Below are 24,684 nucleotides of genomic sequence, written 5' to 3'. Positions count from 1 at the left end.
TCCAGCTGTTAAAATGAGCTTCTGATCCACTCTTGAGTTGACAGTCACATTCAGAATTTTATATATTCAAATTGACCAAAAACTTTACATGCTTATAATAACTCCACAGCCGGTTTTTTCCCAAAGATTAAAAATTTACAGGAAATGAAGTATCTTGCAGGTGTTTTCTTTCATTGTAAAATTTTACTTAGCTGTGAAAAATAAATACTACATCTTTAGTTCTTTAGATTGACTTAGGCAAAAGGGGAACAGTGGTTAAATTATTTTTAAAATATCCCGACATAATTGCCAAGTACGGCTTTTGCACTCAATGCTCAAAAATTATTTACTTCTTTCTAACTCCCTTTTGTTTGAGGTTTTCTCATTGACAAAATGATTGCATGTGAAACATAACTCTTGCATAAAGTAAGCTGCTCGCAACACAGACTAATTACACATTTGGGAGGTGAGGCAGAGACATTCAATGCTCGCTCATGCTTAGCCAAGAACACAGCATTTAATGAAATGAAGGCCATGAAAGGTTCAGCATGCATGCTTTCAGGTCTGACCTGGGCTTCTGGGAAATTCAACATTGGCACCGAGGACTGGACGAGTGAATTCTCGGGGGCTTTCAATGACTAGGTTATTACCACTTGTGTGCCTGAATCAAGCCTGGCTTTGCAAAACAAAAAGGGTTATGGCTCCATTTGGAACACTCTTAAGTTAATCATATGGAACCTTTCCTAGTCATACATCTTTCTACCTCTCTTTTATGTTCTCAAACCAAGTAATTTGTGTTGATGTTGGTATTATAAAAAATAGTGTGTGTTCATGTCTGGCAAGGTCAATCTATGGAGATTTTTGTTTTCTCTTTGCTATTCTTAACAGTTGATCTCTTCCTCTCCAGATAATTCTATAAATGAAGCAGAAAACTCCTCCCAGATTACTCAGTAATTTTGTGTAACCAACTATGATCTGTATGGAATGACCATTTTACATCAAAATGTCTAGTACATAGTAAATGCTTTTAAGGTAAAAAAAAAAAAACTTTTAATGGCTGGTTTGGAAAATTTAACACTTGGGCACAGGTCAGAAAGAAACAGCTTCCTTTGAGAATTCTGACTATGGGGATTTTTTTACCACGTGTGTGAATAGAAATAGTATTAGAGAGAACAACATGAGAGAATGAAGTACAAAGAAGCAAGTGAGAGTGAGAAGGCAAATATAGCGTTTAGATCATAATAGATTTAACAGCTCTAAGAACTTAGAGTTTATGTGAAAGAGAATAAGGGTTAGTAAAGCTAAGAATAGATGGGATAAAGCAATAAAATGAACTGTAAGGGCCAGAGCAATAGCACAGCAGTAAAGCGTTTGCCTCGCAAGCGGCTGACCCAGAATGGACCTCGGTTTGGATCCCTGGCACCCCATATGGTCCCCCAAGCCAGGAGCCATTTCTGAGCGGATAGCCAGGAGTAACCCCTGAGCGTCACCGGGTGTGGTCCCAAAACAAAAAATAAAATAAACTGTAAAATTTAAAATATATGGCAGTTAGCATATTACTTGTTTTTGCATTTTGTTGTCTTTGATTTATTTTATTATTCATTATTTGGGGGGCCACAATTCACTCTACTCTAGCTCTGTACTGAATTTGTTTGCTCCCAGTAGTGCTCTGGACACCAAGTACCCAAGAGTTAATGTAGGCCTCCTGCATGCAAAAGAGGAACTCAAACCATTAAGTTATGTTTCTGGCCTTTATATTTTCTGATATAATAAAAAACTATAAATTTATATAGCAGTATTTTCCAAATTGGGTCTCTCACTCTTTTTCTCTCTCGTTCGCTCTCTCTCTCTCTCTCTCTCTCTCTCTCTCTCTCTCTCTCTCTCCTATTTTGGCTTTATGTTTTGAGGCCACACTTAAAGGCTACCCTTGGCCTCTTACTCATAGATAACACTTGGTAATACTCTGGGAAACATTGTATAATGCAAGGCATTGAACTAGGATAATATTTTCCAGGGCAAAAATCCTGTTGTTGGATTCTGAAATCAGTGCATTGTGACTAACATTTTTCAATGATAAAACTGTGTAAAATGCTAATTGTACTCTAGGTAGATATTATAACAAGAAACTTGTTTATAAAGATGTATATGTATGTACTTTTATATTCATGGGCATATAGACTGAGAGGTAGGTAGATAATATTTCTTTGGGTTTCAATGCTTCCAAGACTTGTTGAAATAGACTAGAAATGTTTCTGTTTACATTATTGATTTGACTTTCTATTTGAGGTACATGAAGCAATTGAAAAGCATAAACAGGGTAATGTCCATCACAAATAGCACCTATGATATATTTTTGTGATTTTCTTGAGGATTTAATATTGAAGTTGAGTGAGTTATTATGTTTCCTAAAGTAGGGATTATATTGTAAACATCAAAATTGGGGGGCAGAGAGATAGCACAGCGGTAGAGCGTTTGCTCTGCAAGCAGCCGACTCAGGACCAATGGTGGTTCAAATCCTGGGATCCCATGATCCCCCATGCCTGCCAGGAGCGACTGAGCACAGAGTCAGGAGTAACCCCTGAGCATCGCTGGGTGAGGCCCAAAAACCAAAAAATTGATTCAGATAACTTTTATACTTCCTTCATTCTTTTTGATAGTTTATATAAAAATTAATTTTCATAAACATTTAAATGAATAAAACATGGAAAAGTAGGAATCAAATATGGCACCAATAATTCCTTTAATTGCTTATGTGCATACAAAATTACAAATATACATTCACAGATACTTAAATACATACATACGTTTAAACATATAATAACAAAATTTGGTGGAAAATAAAACAGGAATATAAAAGTCACTGCACTGAAGCTATTTTACAAAATAAGCATATGTTTATAATATCTGGTAAATATTATGGAGAAAAACAAGAGAGGAAACATGAATAGGATGGGGTTGGAAGAATCATAAAGCAGTTTGAAACTAAATGGCCAGGGAAGACTAATTTGATAAAATGGCATCATTGCATTTGAGTAGAAAATTGAAGGAAGTAGGAGAAGGAAATCCACAGGCATGAAATGGGGAATCATTCAGAGGAGAAGAAAAAGGGGGCCCAAAGGTTCTTGAGGCCAGATCTGCAAGTTGTATTGAAAAAACAAAGGCCAACATTGCAGACATGAGGGGAATCTAGATGTAGTGCCCACTTTTCAAAAAGTTTTCCAGGTTTCTAACAACTTTCACTTTTTCCTCTGCCAGAGATGGAAAGTCGTGAGAATATTTTAAATATTTACTTTACTAGGATCATTCTCACTGCTGTGCTAATAAAAAGCCTGAAGAGAATGAGAAATAGATGTAGAGGTTTAAAAGGCAGCACCATTCTGGAGAATAGGAAGGGACTCAAGGCTAACAGTGATTTTGAGGTCTCCTGTTGAATTGTCTGGAAGATTATCATTGCCATTGACTTGTTCAGGATTCATTGATTTAGATGATAAACTACTTGGCTGGGGTCATTTCAAGTAGAAATATGAGTAGTGTTTCTCACTAGACAAGTAGTTATACAAATGAGAGAATTAGAGGCTAGAGGTAACTATTTGTATTTGTAACTCATGTTTGTAAATTATATCAACACTCATGAATTCAATGAATTTCAAAATGAGAATGGGGGAGAAGAGGAATAAAGGTCAGATGGTAGGGTATTAGGGCTTTAAGAATAGCTCAGACAGAAAAGAACCAGCAAAAGCAATGGAAAGACAAATTGTTCAAGTAGAAAGTAAGTTATGTATGAGTGATGTTCTGGGACTAAGAAAAAATATTTCAGATGTGAGGCTTTATCTGATGCATGAATCTCTAGAAAGATGAAACCTTGGAATTGGCCATTGGATTTAGCAATATAGAAATCAATGATAACTCTGAGAAGCCATAGTGTATTGCAGAAGAATGCACACACATACACATCTGGACACCAATAATTTTTAAAGTATATACAGGTGCTTTTATGAGGTATTGAGAAATTTGCATTTTATTTATAGTGACAAAATATGTGACATATTTCATATGTTATATTAAATACATGTGGCGGGCTGGCTCCTGGCAGACCTCCGTACGTGCCAGGGGCCTCTTGGCCTGGCCTAGGTTAGGGGGGCCCGGACCTGGGTCACCCAAACCCCCTCTCCCCCTTTCCTCCGGATCTCTAGGTGGGTTCTTGGGATGACCTGATGGGGCACCCTGGGTTTTCCCCACTCCCAGGCCAGCTCCAGACATTGGCCTAGGGTGGGGCTTGAAATCCTGTCATTCGGGCCTGGGAGGGCCTTTCTCCCTTCCTGGAGCAGGATTTTCAGCTGGCGCAGGCTGGCTCCTGGCAGACCTCCGTACGTGCCAGGGGCCTCTTGGCCCGGCCTAGGGTAGGGGGGCCCGGACCTGGGTCACCCGACCCCCCTCTCCCCCTTTCCTCCGGATCTCCAGGTGGGTTCCTGGGAGGAGCTGATGGGGCACTCTGGGTTTTCCCCACTCCCAGGCCGGCTCCAGAGGTTGGCTTAGGGGGTGGAGTTTGATCTGGGGGGTGGCAGATAGCTGCTTAGCTATACTCAGGCTGTCACTGGCAATTTCATACCAGTCTACATTTTGCAAACCGCGCGGGGGCGCTATGCTCCTCCCAACCATCAGTACCCCAGATTTACCCTTCTTAACTTCAGTAACACACAGTTCTAATCTCTGACCAAAGACGTACAGTAGATCTAACAAATCCCAGAACTATTTAGAAGGACACAAATTGAACACATATATCTTTTGAATATTTTATGGGTATTTTCTTTAACTGCTGTAACTCTCTATATATTCTTCTACCATGATGTTTCTATCCACTTTTCATCTTGTCTTTTCTTTGTAAGCTGTTCAGTAAGGATTGTTGGTGGAACTGTCCCTCAGTTTGATGCCTATGATTGAACTATGTCATGGAAATTGCTGGTCTTGTTCCTATTGCCTCCAGATGCACCAATAACGCTTCATGGCATTGATCCTTGTTTGCATAGACACATTAAAATGGGAAAACACTATATATACAGATAAGTTCTTATCTAATAAATCTCAGTACAATGTACCTTACACCCTGAACATTGATATAATGACCTGGCACAGGCCTCAGAAGAATGGGCATCCTCCATTCACGCCAGAACTAGGCAAGCTATCTACGAAACATCCAAGGTCTTATATAGCAACAGCTGGAAGCAGTCCTCTACCAGGAAAGACACTACCAAGGGTCTGAGATCGACCTCCTAAAAAGAGACTTCCGTTTACACTGAGAAGACTTGACAACAACAATGACCTGCTCTACAGGACATGGTTCTCTCTATTGCCCCTTAAGTGTGAGGTGAAACGAGAGGATGCTCTGCACCATCCTGACTGCAATATGGGATATGCAGACTCCAGGATCTTTAATACAGAAGCATGATACCAATAACAGAGACTATGTGAGGAATGGAGGTGTATTGCCACTACAGACGATGACTTGAATTGGACAAACTAGTTTGCCTGGAGCCTAGAGTCAGTCCTGTGCTAGGAAATTTCAGGGGGTAGGGTCTCCTTGTATTTAAGACCATAATTTTTCTTTCCATGTCCCTTATGTTTTGGTGGGCTTATGCAAACAAATGCCACTTTAATACCGTTTTTTACTATGTTCCCTTGACTCCAATTCTTTTTTTTTTTTTTTGACTCCAATTCTTAAGAAAAACAACCCACTAAAACTTTTGAGGTGAACTTAAACTAGTAAGCATGTGCATGGAACTAGATAAATGTACTTTGCCCTCAATGTTTAAGGAGTTAAATAAGTCTAATGTCTTTAGATTATATGGTGTGCTGCTAAGAAATAGTATGTACTACAACTGGGGATTTGAGGTACAAAGTAATTGTATTGTACATGGGTTCAGTTTTGTTTTTCTTAATGTTCTTTGGCTGAAAGTTCAAGGCTGGGATATCATCGATGGGACTACCGAGAATTCTGTTTATGGGTGATTGGGCTTCCACTGTAACTTTACCCTGTCCTCTTTCTTTGCACCTTTGTTGTCATAATTAAAATAAAATAAAAGAAAAAAAAACAGAAATTAAAAAAATACATGTATATTCATGGGTATAAATATGTGTGCTGTATAGAAATGTGTTTAAATCTCTTATTACTGTGCTTCTCTTAATTCAATAGTATGGCATATTATCCTTACACTGTCATAAATACTTTTGAAAACATTTTTGTAATAATTGGGAAATGTTTGAAACACAACATTTTTTTTTTTGGTTTTTGGGTCACACCCGGCAGCGCTCAGGGGTTACTCCTGGCTTTATGATCAGAAATTGCTCCTGGCAGGCTCGGGGGACCATATGGGATGCCGGGATTCGAACCGATGACTTTCTGCATGAAAGGCAAATGCCTTACCCTCCATGCTATCTCTCTGGCCCGAAACACAACATTTTTAAAGAAAAAAATAGTCATCTCATACAAAAATTAATGTCCCAATAAATTTAGTACTAGTAATAGCCACGCTTTTTTGTTAGGTAGATAAAAGATGTAGGGTGGGATTACAGATAAAAGGTAGTTAAGAAAGATACGTACAAAAAGAATGACTATATCAGAGAACTAAAATATATGGTACAAGTAAACATTCATGCATAATGTTACATCATTTTCAAGTAATTAAAAATTTTAATGTAAATTTTGGGGGGGCCACACCTGGTGAAGCTCAGGGATTACTCCTGGCTTGGGGGACCATATAAGATGCTGGGCGATCAAACCTCAGTCCATCCTAGGTTAGCGCATGCAAGGCAAATTCCCTAACGCTTGCACCACCATTCCGTCCCTCAAGTGATTAAATTTTTGTGTCAGTTCTACTTTATAAATCTATGACTCATACTAAATGAAACAATACAAAAGTAGTATATAAATAAACATAACTAACTTCATAAACTCAGAATAAGCTGCATTTCCAAATCTAGATTCTTGAAGAGGGTAGCACAATGCAAAGAACTAATAAATTCTATATTTATTGATCTTCCTTCCCTTTTCATCCTAATAAGATCCCATGTCTGCCTCTGGAAGACAGCCAGGTAACCAAAGACATACCTAGGTATGCAGAGTCCCTGAGTTGTTTTTTCTAACTCAGTGGCCAATCAGGAGCTAGACCCAGTTAACACAGTGCCTTTACCTGCCATTTTTTCCTGCTTCTTAGAAATGTGTCAGCCATCTGAAGGCCCCTTAACCTTAATTGCATTTTACAACTGTCGGTTCTGGGGATAGTCAACCATATCTGAGTTTATTTTGAGGATTTCATCTAGGAGGGAGTTTCTTCTGGCAGTAAAAGGGTGATAACTCAGGGTTTCTGCTGAATATGGAGTCCCTGTTTTCCACTTTCCTATAAAAGAACTTCATGGTCCTGAAGTCTGTGGAGAGTCTGTAGAGTGCCTTGCTGAATGAGCAGGTATAAGGTATTCAGCCTGAATTTGTACTGTAGAAACATCTGAACATCTATACTAGAGCTGCCTTTAAAATTTGGGATCTAGACAGACACATGGCCTGTGGAAAACAATGAGAAATAATGAAAATATTTAAATAAATTCAAAATATTTTCCCATTATTATGCCAGCCTTGCATTTTGTGTTTGTGTGAAGATTATTGTATCTTCAATGAGGTCATTAAGTCATTATGAGAAGTTTTAGTAAGATCTTGTTGTTAGTTAATCATTATGTTATTTCATTTGTTTTTGAATATTAAGTGACTTTAACTACACAGTAGTTTCTAAATTGGTGTGTTCCTGTGGGGATGACAGTACTCATCAAAAATGAAGCTGTTGCATGGCTGAAAATGTGGCCATACAGTCCAGGAATTCAAAGCACTGTTACTAATACTGCAATCTTTGTGGGTGTGCATTTGGCTGCCAGATCTACAACAAGTACGAGAAGACCTAGGGCAGGGAAAAGTAGCCACACTAACTTCATAAAAGCCCTGGTGATGTCAGCCCTAATACTAATATACATGGCGTCTGGTGTCTCTGCAGAATGCCAATGATGAATGTTGAAGCAGGGCCATAGGCAAAGGGCAGTTCTAGATGTTGGATGCAGTAGGCATGAATTGGACAGAATTGGGGTTTGGCCAATCCCCTCCTACTGAAATGACCATCTTTCAGCTGTGTGGCCGGTGTACCCATGATTTTTCACAGCTTGGCTTATATATCTTTTTTTTTTTTTTTTTTTTTTTGGTTTTTGGGCCACACCCGTTTGACACTCAGGGGTTACTCCTGGCTATGCACTCAGAAATCGCCCCTGGCTTGGGGGCACCATATGGAACGCCGGGGGATCGAATCGCGGTCCATCCTACGCTAGCGCTTGCAATGCAGACACCTTACCTCTAGCGCCACCTTCCGGGCCCCGGTTTATATATCTTTTAAAAACAGTGAGTAATGGAGCTGGCATGTGCAGTCATGGTGACTATATTTGTGGGCATGGTTCTGGCTGCCAGCGCTTCTGGAAATTTAAGAAGGTTAAGGAAGTCTTAAAGGGTGGGGGGAGAGTGCCCAGACACCTCTAAAAATCCTGATGATATCAGTCCAAATACTGAAGTATCAGGAGTGGTCAATTGGTGTCTCTGCAGAAATGTAGATAGAGAAAATGAGCATTTTATTTAATTTTTCTTCTCCCTCCTAGTTATCTGTGAATAGAAAACAAAGGAATAAATAAACCCAGTGCAGAATAATCCCTTAACTAAAAGATTGGAAGCTAGGAAAGGGACCATGGCAGGATGTGACACTGCCTTTGAACCCATCCTGTCACTGAGTCCCATCTGGTCTCATCTGGGACCCAAAGTCCCATCTGGGAACTGTCACAGAGTCCCATCTGGGGCTCTGGGGAGTACTGTCTGCCTCTTTATAACTTATTACAAAATATTCTCCAACAGAATTTAACTTTAGTTTTCATAGTTGTCAGTTGAACCAAGGTTATTGGCAAGATAGATGCTTTGGCATATTGATTTTTTTTACATTATGTAAAGGAACATTTATTTCTAATAGAGGAAATGGTTGTGTTAACTACTGTAATGTCTTCCTTCACCATTGGGAAGTCTGCTATTATTATAGACCACTAATTATGTCTTGAGCCTGAGATAGCATGAGAAAGATATAAAAATTAACTATTTTGGAGAGTTGTGAAATTGTACAGTGTCTTACTTACAGTGTCACTGTAGGAACTTTTCAAAGAATTTCCTGTGTCTAGATCACATCACAATGTCTCAGAAGCCAATGCATCCTCAACAGTCTGATACTGGGAAAGAACACAAAAGTATTCAAGACCCTGATCTCGCCAAAGCTCCAACATTCACAGGTCTATCATATCTACACATGACCCTAGTTTCTGCACACCTCAGCTTCCTTATTTAGAAAATGGGCATGATAATAGACCCCAAAAGGCACCTGTATGGCTGAATCATTTAGAATAGAACCATTCAATTATTATTAGAATCTAATAGTAATTATGTTGTTGTGTATTTCACTTTTAGATATTAGGTAAAAAAGATAACCATAATACTGACATCTTCTTTGTTACTTAAATAATAAAATATATTTGTATACAATTGTGGTTATCAATCTTGTTAAGTATTAAGCATAATTGCTGCAAGGGCAAGGTTTTTAATATAGAATAGAGAGTTTTCAAATTAATACTCAACTAAAACTTGTTTTAAGTTACCTTATCTCTGATAGAGGGGGAAAAATACAACCAAAAAAATCTTTCTAGTTTTACTCAAAAATTAACAAACTTCTAGTAAGAACAGCTGTTCCTTTATTTATAGTTTAATTCCATTGAGCTTTATTTCATTGAAATTAACCAAATATCAGAGAGATCTGAAATTATAAATAATTATAAAATGTTATGGAATCTAAATTGGATATTTTCAAAGACAAAGATGAAGACTAATAATTTATATTTGGCATTAAACTTGCATTGCAATTAGCAAGAGACTGCTAGTTTAAATTAGATCATGGGATTTGTAGTATAGACAATGATTTTGTTAAAAGAGCTAACCTGAATAAATTTCATAGATAAAGCAATAAAGTTTTATTTCTTTGAAATAACATTTTATCAACTTACTTTTTTCCTGATAAAATTAACAAAAAAAATTTGAAGTTAGACATGTATTGTCTCTATGTTGGAAGGCATTCAGAATGCAATAGAAGTGGATCTGGTTATGATCAAACCTCTTAATCCAGTTTTAATTAGGGGCTCTTTGCTACTTCTGATTTTATAGTTGTTATTTTATGACTGACATTGAGACATTCACAATAACTTTTTTAAATACATAATTTTACAGAAGAGCCCCTCCAAGTGACCTTAAGAGGAGAGTGTGTTGTCATAATTATAAAGAGAAAGGAACTACTTACTGACCTTAAGTGAGTGGGCAGTTCCCAGGACTGTCTCATTTCAGATTTTTCACATTACCACTGTGGCAAGTTTCACATTTTTACAGGCTTGAAAGAAATGTGGAAAAGGCACCTCCAGAGATTATCAGGTGGACAGCAGTGAGTTTCCCCCCCCCCCCACTTCTCAATTCATGAAAACACTAGGGACCAAAACTGATTAACCACATTCATTTCCTTAGAGACCTGAGCCTTCTATGTGCTTTTTGCCACTCTACTCAGTATATTCTTTTGTAACATCTCTAAGTTTCATTTGTCAAAGAACACATAGATATTTTCTGTGCATTGTCATTCTTGTTTAGGTACCCAAGAAAGTATTACCAGTGAGTTACATTATCCCCACATGTAAGCTTAAGGCACATGTTTTGATAAAGCAAAATTCAGTGACAACCATTATAAATCACAATTTGTTTACTAAAAAAATAACTTTGTTTTCAGTTCTCTATCTCTTTGGCTATCTTGATCAATAATGCTTTTGTGATAATGTCATATTTTAAAGCAAGTATTTTTTTCACATTGTTATGATAGTTTTCAGTGTAGTCATCTCTCCAACTGCACTCATCACTCTATGTGATGAGCTTCATGTCATGAGCTGCCCCTACCAGCCCTCATCTCTCTTGTCTCTGAGATACTGTTAAAAATGTCTTTCATTTTTCTTAAAGCCCATAGATAAGTGAAACCATTCTGTGTCTTTCTCTCTCCCTCTGACTTACTTCACTCAGCATAATAGATTCCATGTACATCCATGTATAGGAAAATTTCATGACTTCATCTCTCCTGATGGCTGCATAGTATTCCATTGTGTATATGTACCACAGTTTCTTTAGCCACTCATCTGTTGAAGGGTATCTTGGTTGTTTCCAGAGTCTGGCTATTGTAAATAGTGCTGCAATGAATATAGGAGTAAGGAAGGGATTTTTGTACTGTATTTTTGTGTTCCTCGGGTATATTCCTAGGAGTGGTGTAGCTGGATCGTATGGAAGCTCAATTTCCAGTTTGTGAAGGAATCTCCATATCGCTTTCCATAAAGATTGTACTAGACGGCATTCCCACCAGCAGTGAAAGAGTTCCTTTCTCTCCACATCCCCACCAGCACTGCTTGTTTTCCTTTTTTGTGATGTGTGCCAATCTCAGTGGCGTGAGGTGGTACCTCATAGTAGTTTTGATTTGCATCTCCCTGACGATTAGTGATGTTGAGCATCTTTTCATGTGCCTTTTGGCCATTTGCCTTTCTTCTTTTTCAAAGTGTCTGTTCATTTCTTCTCCCCATTTTTTGATGGGGTTAGTTGTTTTTTTCTTGTATAGTTCTGTCAGTACCTTGTAAATTTTGGATATTAGCCCTTTATCTGATGAGTATTGGGTGAATAATTTCTCCCACTCAGTGGGTGGCCTTTGTATTCTGGGCACTATTTCCTTTGAGATGCAGAAGCTTCTCAGCTTAATATAGTCCCATCTGTTTATCTCTGCTTCCACTTGCTTGGAAAGTGCTGTCTCCTCCTTAAAGATGCCTTTAGTCTCAATGTCCTGGAGTGTTTCACCTACATATTGTTCTATATACCTTATAGTTTCAGTTCTGATATCAAGGTCTTTAATCCATTTGGATTTTACCTTTGTACATGGTGTTAGCTGGGGGTCTGAGTTCACTTTTTTGCAAGTGGCTAACCACTTGTTGAATAGGCTTTCCTTGCTCCATTTAGGATTTCTTGCTCCTTTATCAAAAACTAGGTGGTTATATGTCTGAGGAACCTTCTCTGAGTACTCAAGCCTATTCCACTGATCTGAGGGTCTGTCTTTATTCCAATACCATGCTGTTTTTATAACTATTGCTTTGTAATACAGCTTAAAATTGGGGAAAGTAATGCCTCCCATATTCCTTTTCCCAAGGAGTGCTTTAGCTATTCGAGGTTGTTTATTGTTCCAGATGAATTTCAGAAGTATTTGATCTACTTCTTTGAAGAATGTCATGGGTATCTTCAGAGGAATTGCATTAAATCTGTACAATGTAAAGCAAATATTTTAACCAAATAAATATTTCTCCTTTGTTCTCACCTACCTACATTAAATAAGCTTCATCTTTTCATCCTAAAGTACAAGGACAAAGGCAACATTTTCTTGAAAGTTTTTTCCTGTGACTAAGATAGTCTAAATCTTAGATCAGTCTTTTCAATGGTTTAGGACATTCTGTTGAATAACTAAAATACCCAGGGGCATATTTATTTTTATTTTATTGAAGGAGTATCCCAAACTGATGAGCAAGACACCCAGATGCTCCCCCTCCCCAGAAGTTCTCTGCCAACAGGTGTCCTAGTACAAAGCCAAAGCCCCCAGAGGCAATGCTCCTTGGTTCCTGCAGTGCCTGGAAAACCAAGCTACTGAGTCACTCCACCAGCTGTGGGGGAGGGGGTTGTTCTCCAGGCCTATACCACGAGTTGTTCAGGTGAACATTTGATATAGGGAATTGAGCCCAGTTCTGTTCCCCCATATCTCTTTTATGGCATGTTTTGAACGGTAAGACTCTTACCTCTTGAACTGTACTCTCAGTTGACTGGCACCAAATTTTGTTGCCCTAAGTTTTCTCCCTTATCTATCTCCCAACTTCTGCTTCATTAATCCAAGGTGCACATGGCAAGGACAGATCATCCTTTCAGCCTGTGCCACTGGAGAACAGGGTCTTGGCAGTTGGTCTGATTACCTGGTTTGGTCAGTTGTATCTGTGTTTTATGTTCTTTTTTTCATGTTTCTTCTCTTTCTTCTTTTCGTCTGCTGTTGTCCCACCAGAAAGGCGAGCCGCCCTGCTGTGCTCACTCCCTGGAAACAATTGAGCAACTCACCTTGGAGATTCCTTTGAATGATTCAGGCTCCGCTGGACTTGGAGTGAGCTTGAAAGGAAACAAGTCTCGAGAAACTGGAACTGACTTTGGAATTTTCATCAAATCCATCATCCATGGAGGTGCTGCCTATAAGGTAGGCTCAGGAAGTGTTTGCATGTCCATGTTCAGAGTGCAGGGAGTTGTTCCTGGGTACTGATGGGGAGCTTGTGAAGGCTGGAGGTCACTGGCAGGGGCTAGATGGGAGCACCCATCACGATGGGTGCCTCTCTTTCCTTCTCTATCTGATTACTTTGCTCTCCACAGAGCTCTTCAGCAGTCACTGTGACTGATATTTTCTTGCAGCCTTTATTCGAGGACTCTGAATTTGTAACCTGACAGTGTTGAAGCCTAAACATATATAATTGAAAAAACAAACCTAAAAGCAAGTCAACACAAAGAAAACAAAAAGAGAAAGAGAGAGAAAATTATGCTGGAAAGAATCTAGGGTTGCTGGGAGCCAGGTATAGATGGAAGCATAAATTAAGGGCCATTTGTCACACATTTTATACCTTGAAAATAACCAGAGAGAGAGCAAGAAATGGATATTTGTCTCTGAACACGTAGTCACATAAATTTTAGGAAATAAAGGGGAAAAATCAGATTCTTCTATTTCACTTTGGGGAGGTCTATATGACCATAGCTGTTATGATAGTGTAACTAGAGGCTGAAAAGAAATGTACAGTGGTTAGGGCACATGTCTAGCATGTGCCCAACTTGGGTCCGATTCCCTGCAATACATAATGCCCTGGACCATCACCCAAGAATCTCTGGGAGCCTCCAGTATTGTATCGTTAGACCCTGGTTTGGAATCACTGGACCTATTTTGGCCAAGAGTAGTTGATGGGGCCTTCGACGTCTCCTGAGTACTGCTATGGGAACCCTCAGCCCAAAAAAAGATTGTGTCTCTCTTAACTAGTGTACCTGGGTTCATCTCCACTTCAGTGGTTCTGGACGCAATCAAAGAATTTGTGCTACAGTACTTGTATCTCCCCATCTGTATATTCAGAATAAGAATGCATACCTAATTTACAGGATGCTAAGGATGAACTGACCTGCCACACATGATGTGACCAAAGCTGGAAAGTGGTTCTAGAAGAAATAAACAGGCCTAGATTCATAGTCAGCTGCTTTACCTTCTCCCACCCACTATGAATGTGGGCATATTATTCTCAATGTTCCTCTATCTCCTCACTCGTGACTTCGGTTAAATCAGTGGTGCTCACCTCTTTGTAATCATGTGAGCACTTTCTGAGACAATGCATCTGTGCCCTTCTACAGTTATCTGGATAATAATATGTGTGCCCACTCCACACACAGAGCAAAAAGACCACTGTGGATTTTAGCTCATGTGGTCCCAGAATCCTGGCTTTGTGAATACTTTTGCTTTATCCATTTATCATTTTCTACTTGTTTCCAACTTGGACACTGAACAAATGCCATTTTGCTAAGAAAATAAGAAATTCAATATCAATAGATAACTTTTGAATGCACTCCCTGATTCATTAAGCTTTTACTACATAATAAATAATGGCATTCTGTGGCTGGAGAGATAATAGAGTGGGCAGCATGCTTAGCCTTAATACACAGCTGCTCCGGGTTGGATCCACCTGGTTCTCCAAGACATGGTGGGAGTGATCCCTATATACACTGAGCGCAGATTCAGGAGTAAACCCTGAGCACCATCAGTTATGGCACCAAAAATAAATAAATAAATAAATAAATAAATAAATAAATAAATAAGCAATAGCAGAAATTCAGTAGCATATACCACTAAGCATTTCTTTTCCTTAGGTTTCTACAGCCCTACTAGAGAAACTTTGATTCAGGCCACTTGCACAATAGTGATACAGATCTGATCTTCCTTCCATGCTTTCCCCTATTCCTGAGTCAACAGTCTGGATGCCTGGTCTTGGGCCCAAAGGATGAGCTGCTCTGCCTGATGCTTATTAGACTTTGGCCTCTGAACTTGCTCATTGTCACAAACATCATCTTGGTTCAAGCAAGTCAGACAATGGAATCTAGGGTATATAGGAAAGGAAACTTAATTCACTCATGATGAGATGAATAAATTGTGGGTGCAGAGAAGAGTCAAAACTTGGGCTAATATTTCATTCTATCTATACTTGATTCAGAAATTTCAGAAACAGAGGGAAAATAATAAAGACAACAAATAATATTTTTGTGTGTTTTAGTTTTTTGTTTTGTTTTGTTTTTGTTTTGGGACACAACCTGTAGCACTCATAAGTTACTCCTGACTCTGTACTCAGAAATTACTACTCAGTACCGTACCATACAGGATGCTGGGAATCAAACCCTGGTTAGCTGCATGCAAGACAAACTCTCTACCCACTGTACTGTTGCTCCAGCTCCAGCAATTAATATTTTTGTTTTTAGTGCTTGATATATATTGGGCACAGTGATAAGCATTTTAAGTGAATTTTCTCATTTTATTCTTCACATTCACTTAAGTTTATTCTGTATTTCATCAGAGAAAACGGGTTGGCAATGGCTAGAATCTCACTAACAGTCCCTTCTGGTACTGAGGTACTGAACCCAGACCATTTGATTTAATGCCTGTCCAGTCACTGGCCAGTGAGGAGGACTTTTTTCTCATCCCTGAAGTACCTCACAAGCAGGGGGGACCAGTGCCCTGGGCTTAACATTGCATTATGCTTCTCCTCCTTTGTCAAAGCAACTAAGCATGAGTTGGGTTTGACTCAACCAGGACTATGTTTATTAATGTCAACTTCTTCCTAAAAACAACTCTATCTGTAGAATTGATTCCAAGTGAAATGGAAACTGAAATGAAGTTTTGGAAATGAAAAGCCAACATCTTACCTTTTTCTTTTTATGGGCCATAACTTAAGCTCTAGCAGATACTGGAAAGCGGTTTCATATATATATGCATGGATGTGTAAGTGAGCATCTCCTGACCTCAGCACTTTCTAAGCATCCTCTTTCCCACAGAAGGATTTCACTTTCCATTTATGTAAATGCCATTCTGACACTGGTCTGCTGAGTCAGGCCATCACACCATTAAGAACCACTGGACAGCATATTTATAGCTGATCTTCCACAAGAAGCGGCATCCATCACCTACTTGGTCTTACTGTGAATGTTTAGTATTCATTTGTCTTATTTACTTTTTGCAGTGGAAAGGGTAGAGACCTGAGCTTCGCTCCAAAGAAATCGCATTAGCCACGCCCCCCAAATCATTATTTTTCCTAATGTTCTTCTGTTTCAATAGCCACTGTTATGCCTCAGAAAATCTCCACCTGTTATGTGATTCAGGATAATGGTTTACAAAAATTGTTTTGAGACTTTTTTTCTGTCCCTGTTCAGAAGACACAAGAGTAGCAGAAGGCAGCCTCTGGGGGCAGAGGGAGATAAACTGGGGAATGTTCTAACATCTGGCTTCAAGGTTTTTACCTGAAATCAACAAGCTAGTCCTTCTGCTGGAACAACATTTTTCTGTTGGTCCTCTATTCCTCTAATTGGTTCTCAAGGTTGAGATTTTTTTTCTCATTTTTTTTTTTTCTTTAGGCAAGGTAGATTTTAGCTACTTTGAAAAGATGACCAAATTCTTCCAGTAGATTCTGAGGCTCTGTTCTCAAGGTGGACTTTTTGAGGGTAAACAAAGACTACTTTTTTTGAGGGGAAGGGGCATATGTAAAGTTCCCAAAAGACTGAGCTATTCTAAAGGCCTGTTTTACTCCATACCTTTCTGACCAAAGCTTTTTATTACTTTGTCTCTTACTTTCATTTCTATAGCTAAAATCATGATCATTAAAAAAAGTTGAGATTGCCTAGTAAGATGCTAGAACAAGACTAAGTCCTCTCAAATTGTTTTAATAATTTGAATGACAGTTTTTTATTGGACTCAATGGCATTTAGGAGTGGAATGTATCTAACTGAAACCTTGAAAGAACAGACTTAAAATTGAAAGGCCATTTTTTTTTCTAATGGAGAAATGCCACATATAAGATAGATTGTTTTAAAGGGCTCTTAGTATAAGGCTGGATTTAAGAATACCTGTTATTCTCTAGAAAATTAATTAGCCAGGTTTGTGCTTAATAAATACTACTTGATGATGATGAAATTAAATGAAAGAAAAATGCCTGGCATAGCTAATTGCAAATGCATGCACTTCGATTATGAACTAGACATAATTTAAGTAGTTTGATACTTCTGCACTTAGGAAATGTGGACTCATTCCTCAGAGAAATGTAAAATTGTATCATCTACACTATAGAGTAGTACGTAAGAGAAAAAGTTCTCAAAGGCAAGCACTTTCCCATTTAATTGGATCCTTCCATAGGAGTTTTTCAAAAAAAAATATATAGCACAACTTTAGAAATCCCAGGAACATGGGTGATCCCAAATCTATGTGTTTCTTTGTAGTATGGGACATTCAACAGCACTCAGGCTAATTTTTAGCATGAGTAATTTCTACCTATTCTGCTGGTATCTATAAATCATGTGTCAGTTTTATATTTAATGAATTCAAAGAGAGATAAAAGGAAAAGCTTTTTAAGAAACACTAATTTCAAATGAGTTCTTCAACCATCTGGTTTTTTCCCTTAAAATTGTTCATGTTTTCTACTAGTAGAGAACCATAAATGTCTTTATAAGTGGCCATTTTTTTTTCCAGAATTTTACCTCTGGCCATAATACTATACTGTCAGAGTGTGAAAACAGCCCTATTGCAAATCTTCACAAGTTAGATAGCAAAAATAGTGTTTTATCCTAACCCCCAAAATATAACAAAAAAAGGGAGCTTTACTTGGAAAGAGCCACAGTCTCTGTATACTTATTAAGATATTTGCATTCAAAATATAGAAACAAACTTCAACAAGAGAAAAATATTGGTCAGTGATGCCTTGCCACTAATTTTAGTTATTTTCTGGAATTCTTTAAAAAGGTAAAAAATAGGGCCCAGAGAGATAGCACAGCGGCGTTTGCCTTGCAAGCAGCTGATCCAGGACCAAAGGTGGTTGGTTGGAATCCCGGTGTCCCATATGGTCCCCCGTGCCTGCCAGGAGCAATTTCTGAGCAGACAGCCAGGAGTAACCCCTGAGCATCGCCGGGTGTGACCCAAAAACCAAAAAAAAAAAAAGTAAAAAATAAACAAACATTAGTCCGTTTTAATTCATGGTCAACCTTATTAAGAGTTTCTGTAATAGGGGCCTGAGCAATAGCATATGTAATAGGGACCTGAGCAATAGCACAGTGGTAGGGTGTTTGCCTTGTTCAAAGCTGATTCAGGACAGACCTGGATTTGATACATAGCATCCCATATGGTCCCCCAAGCTAGAAGCGATTTCTCAGTGCATAGCCAGGAGTAACCCCTGAGCATCACCGGGTGTGGTTCAAAAACAAAACAACAAAAAATAGAGTTTTTGTAATAATAATCTTATTTAAAAAAAGAAGTAATGTGGGCCCAGAGAAATAGCACAGCGCTGTTTGCCTTGCAAGCAGCTGATCCATAACCTAAGGTGGTTGGTTAGAATCTCAGTGTCCCATATGGTGCCCCATGCCTGCCTGGAGCTATTTCTGAGCAGACAGCCAGGAGTAACCCCTGAGCACCACCGGGTGTGACCCAAAAATCAAAAAAAAAAAAAAAGAAAGAAGAAGAAGTAATGTATATTAATTTAATATTGGCAGCACAAAGTACTTCTTTCTGATATGCATCAGTTTTATATTTTTAGCTCATACATGGAAATGTAAATAAGAATAAATGTATAGCATGCTAGAGAATACTTTGGAATTTTACATTATATTATGATCTATATTTGGACTCCAGGATTTTCTCAGTGGTCCAGAAAAACATTGTTATTAGAAGTCTTAATCAAAAAGAAAATTACATTGCTAATTTTATGTGGTATATATATATATATATATATGTTCTATTCCTAATGGGGTAAGAACTTTATTCTAGGTTTTATGTTCTTGGTCCACTTTTCTAGTGATCAGACTTTAAATGGTCTTAGAATAAATAAGAACGCAGTTCATTTTTTCAAAACATTAAGACATTTTGCAATAAGTTGAAAGATAAAGTTTTAATCATGTTTTACATGAATGAAGAATCTTCTTTATTCATCAATTACAAATATACTTCCATAATTTTTATTACCTAGTTGTTTAAGCTATAAATAGTAAACTAGAACCAGAAACTCAGGAAGATGACAGGAAAGGAAGGTGAAATAATGACAGAAATCATATCTAAAAGCATAAACCCTCTTACTACAGAGCAGGGCAGTGAATAGTTGAAGCCATTAGTGCTTCTCAATTTATATAACTAAGGAAATGATAATATTTATTAATCACAATGGTAAAGGCAGAAATCGAAACATGTATGCCTTCATTTTCTACAAGAATATTAAAATGGAAAGAATTATAACTTGAAAGCATCATACCAGGATTGTTTGGTTCTATATGTTCATATACTCTAAAAAAGTCTTCAATTATCAATTATTTTAAAAATTCATATACTACTGAAGCTGCGTGACTGGTATTGTTGTTTCTGGGATGTCCCTATTTGTCCCAAAGTGAGACTTTTAAGACTTAATTAGATAAATCAAATTAAAATAATTTTATGTAACTGGAAAATGGTTGTTGGGTCAGCACAGAAAATGTGTATACAAGTTAATGGTAAATAAATCTTTCATAGTCTCATAGATGCAGTTTGAAATTTGTACATTGTAGATAAAATTTTTACAAGGTTTTGAGTGGAAAATCACCTAAATGAACTTATTTAAAGAAAAAACCATTCAGTTAAGCAGACATTTCTTAAACAGCTGCATGGACAGAGAGATAAAATGTTGATCCTTGCACGTAGGTGACCCAGGTTTAATCCCTAGAACCACAAACAGTCCCAGGAGCATGACCAGGAATGATCCTGGAGTTCAGAGCCAGGAGTAACCACTGAACTTTCCTGGGCATGGGGAACACCCTCAAAAAAAAAAAAAAAAAAAGGCCCAGCTGCAGTGAATTATCCACTAGACAGGCGACAGAGGCTTTAAATGAGTCATCCCACAATCGTGGAAGCTGGTAGAATGATAAATACATAAACAACCCTAACATGATAAGGGCTATGTAGAGAACTATAGAAGTAAATTGGGTGTTGAGATAATGGAGCATTTAATGCTGCCTGTGAAGGAAATCATGAAAAGTGATTTTCTGAACTTTGATTTGAAGGATCAATAGTTAGTCAACAATTGAACCATGATACAAAAGATATATTTTGCATTGAAGGAAGAATGTGTCCCAGATCACCATAATGTGTGTGCCTAAGCATAATTTATTGTCCCTAGAACGATAGAATTCTTGTGGGGAAAGAATGGTTTTATTTTGATAAGCTGAAATTATATCAGGTCAGATTATATAAACCAGAGACCAATGGACACAAGTTGCTTTTGAAGACTAAGTAATTGCCTGCTTGCATTCTAACCAATTCTTTTTATTCCTTTCTTTATCCTTTATGTCCTTTTATTTTCTATGCATGTACTTTAAAACCTTAATGTATTCTATACCTTTCATTACTGTTGTTTTTAAATTAATTCAAATTATTTCAATCTGGAATACAAGTTTCTTTTCTAGGCAGAATTTTTGTTTTGGCTCTTTTACTACAATAGATAAATATTGTCACAGAGTAATCTTAGGGCTCTGAAGACCCATTCAGACACTCATTCACGATTCAGTGTCATCTCACCCAGACTCCCATCCCACTCCAATAAAAACTTGCTCTAGATTTTCAAGTCAGGCTTTGGTCACTGGGTATTGACATAATTCCAGAGAGTTTTGCAGTGGACCCGTTAGAAATGTGCAGATGCAGGAGCTGACATCTGGTCATGATTAATCCTCTCAGCACCCTGGCCTGATGCAAGCTAGCCTTGGGCTCCAGCCAGCTACCCCTGAGAAGGCTGAGCCCTCTCCTCCATCAAGTTTGCAAGCCAGTACTTTACTCTGCCTTCCCTACTCTCCTTTCTGTTTACTAGAACCTTCTAGGTATGGAGGCCTTATAAAATAGGGTCCATTGGGGAAAATCCAGTATCATCTGGCAAAGTAACAGAGGTTGTAAGTACTCCTGCACTGCTGAGGATGACAGGGACTGAAGTTGACATCATTGTCATCCTAGGAAAAAACAGGACTAGCTTTAGTGTTTACCGAAAACATCCTGCCATGTGGATAATTTTCCTTAACTACCAAGAATTCACTGGCCAAGTTCCTAAGAGAATCAGTGGTATAAACATGTAGTTTTAAGAGACCAGCTCCTCTAACTTTTATCATAATCTTGAAGGAACCTAAGGACCATAAATAGAGAGCAGGAGTTCCTGGAAAATAATGGATTTTAGAGACCCCAAAGTAAGTTCAAACCTTCTTTTTCAGAAATGTAACAAATAACCACAAATATGAGGTGCCTGATCCTTGGTTCTGTTCTAAAATGGGAACAATCACCATCATTGTCTAAGGGTGCTTGTTATCAATATTCAGTTGTCTCCTGCACTTAAGGTTTTTTACAGTTTTTACCCAATGACCATACAAAGTAATATTTGTCATTAATACCTGTAGTGCTGTGTCTGGATCAAAGACATATAGAACCAGGTCATACTATTGTTCTGTGAGAATCACCAGTGTCCTCTGAGACGCTGTTGTCATTTAAAATTATAGATAGTGCTATTGATGTCACAGGAGGTTGAAACTGAATGAGATAATACATCCCAGAGTTTTCTTTTTTTTTTGAAACTTTTTTCTTTATTTAAACATCTTGATTACATATATGATTGTGATTACGTTTCAGTCATGTAAAGAACACCCCCTTCACCAGTGCAACATTCCCACCACCAATGTCCCAAGTCTCCCTCCATCCCACTCCACCCCCACATGTACTCCAGATAGGCTTTCCAGTTCCCTCATTCATTCACATGATTATGGTAGTTCTCTGTGTAGTTATTTCTACAACTGCACTCACCACTCTTTGTGGTGAGCTTCATGAAATGAGCTAAAAGTTCCAGCCCTCCTCTCATTGTCTCTGAGGATTGTTGCAAAAATGACTTTTATTTTTCTTAAAACCCATAGATGAGTGAGACTATTCTGCATCTCTCTCTCCCTCTGACTTATTTCACACAGCATGATAGATTCCATGTACATCCATGTATAGGAAAATTTCATGACTTCATCTCTCTTAACGGCTGCATAATATTCCATTGTGTATACATACCACATTTTCTTTACCATTTGTCATCTGTTGAAGGGCATCTTGGTTGTTTCCAGAGCCTGGCTATTGTGAATAGAGGTGCAATAAATATAGGTGTGAGAAAGGGGTTTTTGTATTGTATTCTTGTGTTCCTAGGGTATATCCCTAGGAGTGAAATAGCTGGGTTGAATGAGAGCTCAATTTCCAGTTTTTTGGAGGAATCTCCATATCACTTTCCATAGATGTTGGACTAGATGGAATTCCCACCAGCAGTGGATAAGAGTTCCTTTCTCTCCACATCCCTGCCAGCACTGATTGTTCTCATTCTTTTTTTTTGTTTTGTTTTTGGGCCACACCCGGCAGTGCTCAGGGGTTACTCCTGGCTATCTGCTCAGAAATAGCTCTTGGCAGTCACGGGGGACCATATGAGACACCGGGATTCGAACCAACCACCTTTGGTCCTGGATTGGCTGCTTGCAAGGCAAACGCCGCTGTGCTATCTCTCCGGGCCCCTGTTCTCATTCTTTGTGATGTGTGCCAATCTCTGTGGTGTGAGATGGTATCTCATTCTTGTTTTGTTTCTCAATTTAATGTATTCCCATCTGTTTATCTCTGCTTTCACTTGTTTGGAAAGTGCAGTTACCTCCTTGAAGATGTCTTTAGTCTCAATGTCATGGAGTGTTTTACCAACATGTTTTCTATATGCCTTATGGTATCAGGTCTGATATCAAGGTCTTTAATCCATTTGGATTTTACCTTTGTAAATGATGTTAACTGGGGGTCTATGTTCACTTTTTTGCAAGTGGCTAACCAGTTCTGCCAGCACCATTTGTTGAAGAGGTTTTCCCTGCTCCACTTAGGGTATCTTGCTCCTTTGTCAAAAATTAGGTGATTGTATGTCTGGGGAACATTGTCTGACAACTCAAGCCTATTCCACTGATCTGAGGGTCTGTCTTTATTCCAATACCATGCTGTTTTGATAACTATTGCTTTGTAGTACAGTTTAAAGTTGGTGAAAGTAAAGCCTCCCATTTTCCTTTTCCCTAGGAGTGCTTTAGCTATTCGAGGGTGTTTATTGTTCCAGATGAACTTCATAAGTGTTTGATCCACTTCTTTGAAGAATGTCATGGGTATATTTAGAGGGGTCACATTAAATCTGTACAATGCTTTGGGGAGTATTGCCATTTGAATGATGTTAATCCTGCCAATCCATGAGCAGGGTATGTGTTTCCATTTCCGTGTGGCCTTTCTTATTTCTTGGAGCAGGGATTTATAGTTTTTCTTGTATAGATCCTTCACATCTTTGGTCAAGTTGACTCCAAGATATTTGAGTTTGTGTGGCACTAATGTGAATGGGATTGCCTTCTTGACGTCCATCTCTTCCCTATAATTATTGGTGTATAAAAAGGCCACTGATTTCTGTGTGTTAATTTTGTAGCCTGCCACCTTACTATATGAGTCTATTGTTTCTAAAAGCTTTTTGGTAGAGTGATTAGGGTTTTCTAAGTAGAGTATCATGTTATCTGCAAACAAAGAGAGCTTGACTTCTTCCTTTCCTATCTGGATTCTCTTGATATCTTTTTCCTGCCTGATCGCTACAGCAAGCACTTCCAGTACTATGTTGAAGAGGAGTGGTGAGAGCAGACAGTCTTGTCTTGTACCAGAATTTAGAGGAAAGGCCTTTAGTTTTTCTCCATTGAGGATAATATTTGCCATTGGCTTGTGGTAGATGGTTTCAACTAGATTGAGAAAGGTTCTTTCCATTCCCACCTTGCTGAGAGTTTTGATCAAGAATGGGGGTTGGACCTTATCAAATGCTTTCTCTGCTTCTATTGATATGATCATGTGATTTTTATTTTTCTTGTTATTGATGTTGTGTTTGATGTTGGTAGATTTACAGATGTTAAACCATCTTTAAATTCCTAGGATGAGGGGCCGGGCGGTGGCGCTGGAGGTAAGGTGCCTGCCTTGCCTGCGCTAGCCTAGGACGGACCGCGGTTCGATCCCCCGGCGTCTCATATGGTCCCCCAAGCCAGGAGCAACTTCTGAGCACATAGCCAGGAGTAACCCCTGAGTGTCACCGGGTGTGGCCCAAAAATCAAAAAAAAAAAAATCCTAGGATGAAACCTACTTGGTCATAATATATGATATTATTGATGAGGCATTGGATCCTATATACCAGGATTTTGTTGAA

At 38.5% G+C, this 24,684-nt stretch overlaps 1 protein-coding gene across 1 annotated transcript in view; it reads left to right on the top strand.

The window, feature by feature from the left end:
- PARD3B (par-3 family cell polarity regulator beta) overlaps positions 1-24,684 on the top strand; it is a 1,279,582-nt gene that overhangs the window by 725,641 nt on the left and 529,257 nt on the right. Inside the window, exon 11 of the mRNA XM_049772907.1 lies at positions 13,203-13,388. Within this exon, the coding sequence (XP_049628864.1) occupies positions 13,203-13,388 (186 nt within the window). The remainder of the gene's footprint in view (positions 1-13,202; positions 13,389-24,684) is intronic.

The sequence above is a fragment of the Suncus etruscus genome, chromosome 5, assembly GCF_024139225.1.
Source record: "Suncus etruscus isolate mSunEtr1 chromosome 5, mSunEtr1.pri.cur, whole genome shotgun sequence".
In the NCBI taxonomy this organism is placed as follows: domain Eukaryota; kingdom Metazoa; phylum Chordata; class Mammalia; order Eulipotyphla; family Soricidae; genus Suncus; species Suncus etruscus.
This window is presented reverse-complemented; position numbering and strand designations above follow the sequence as displayed.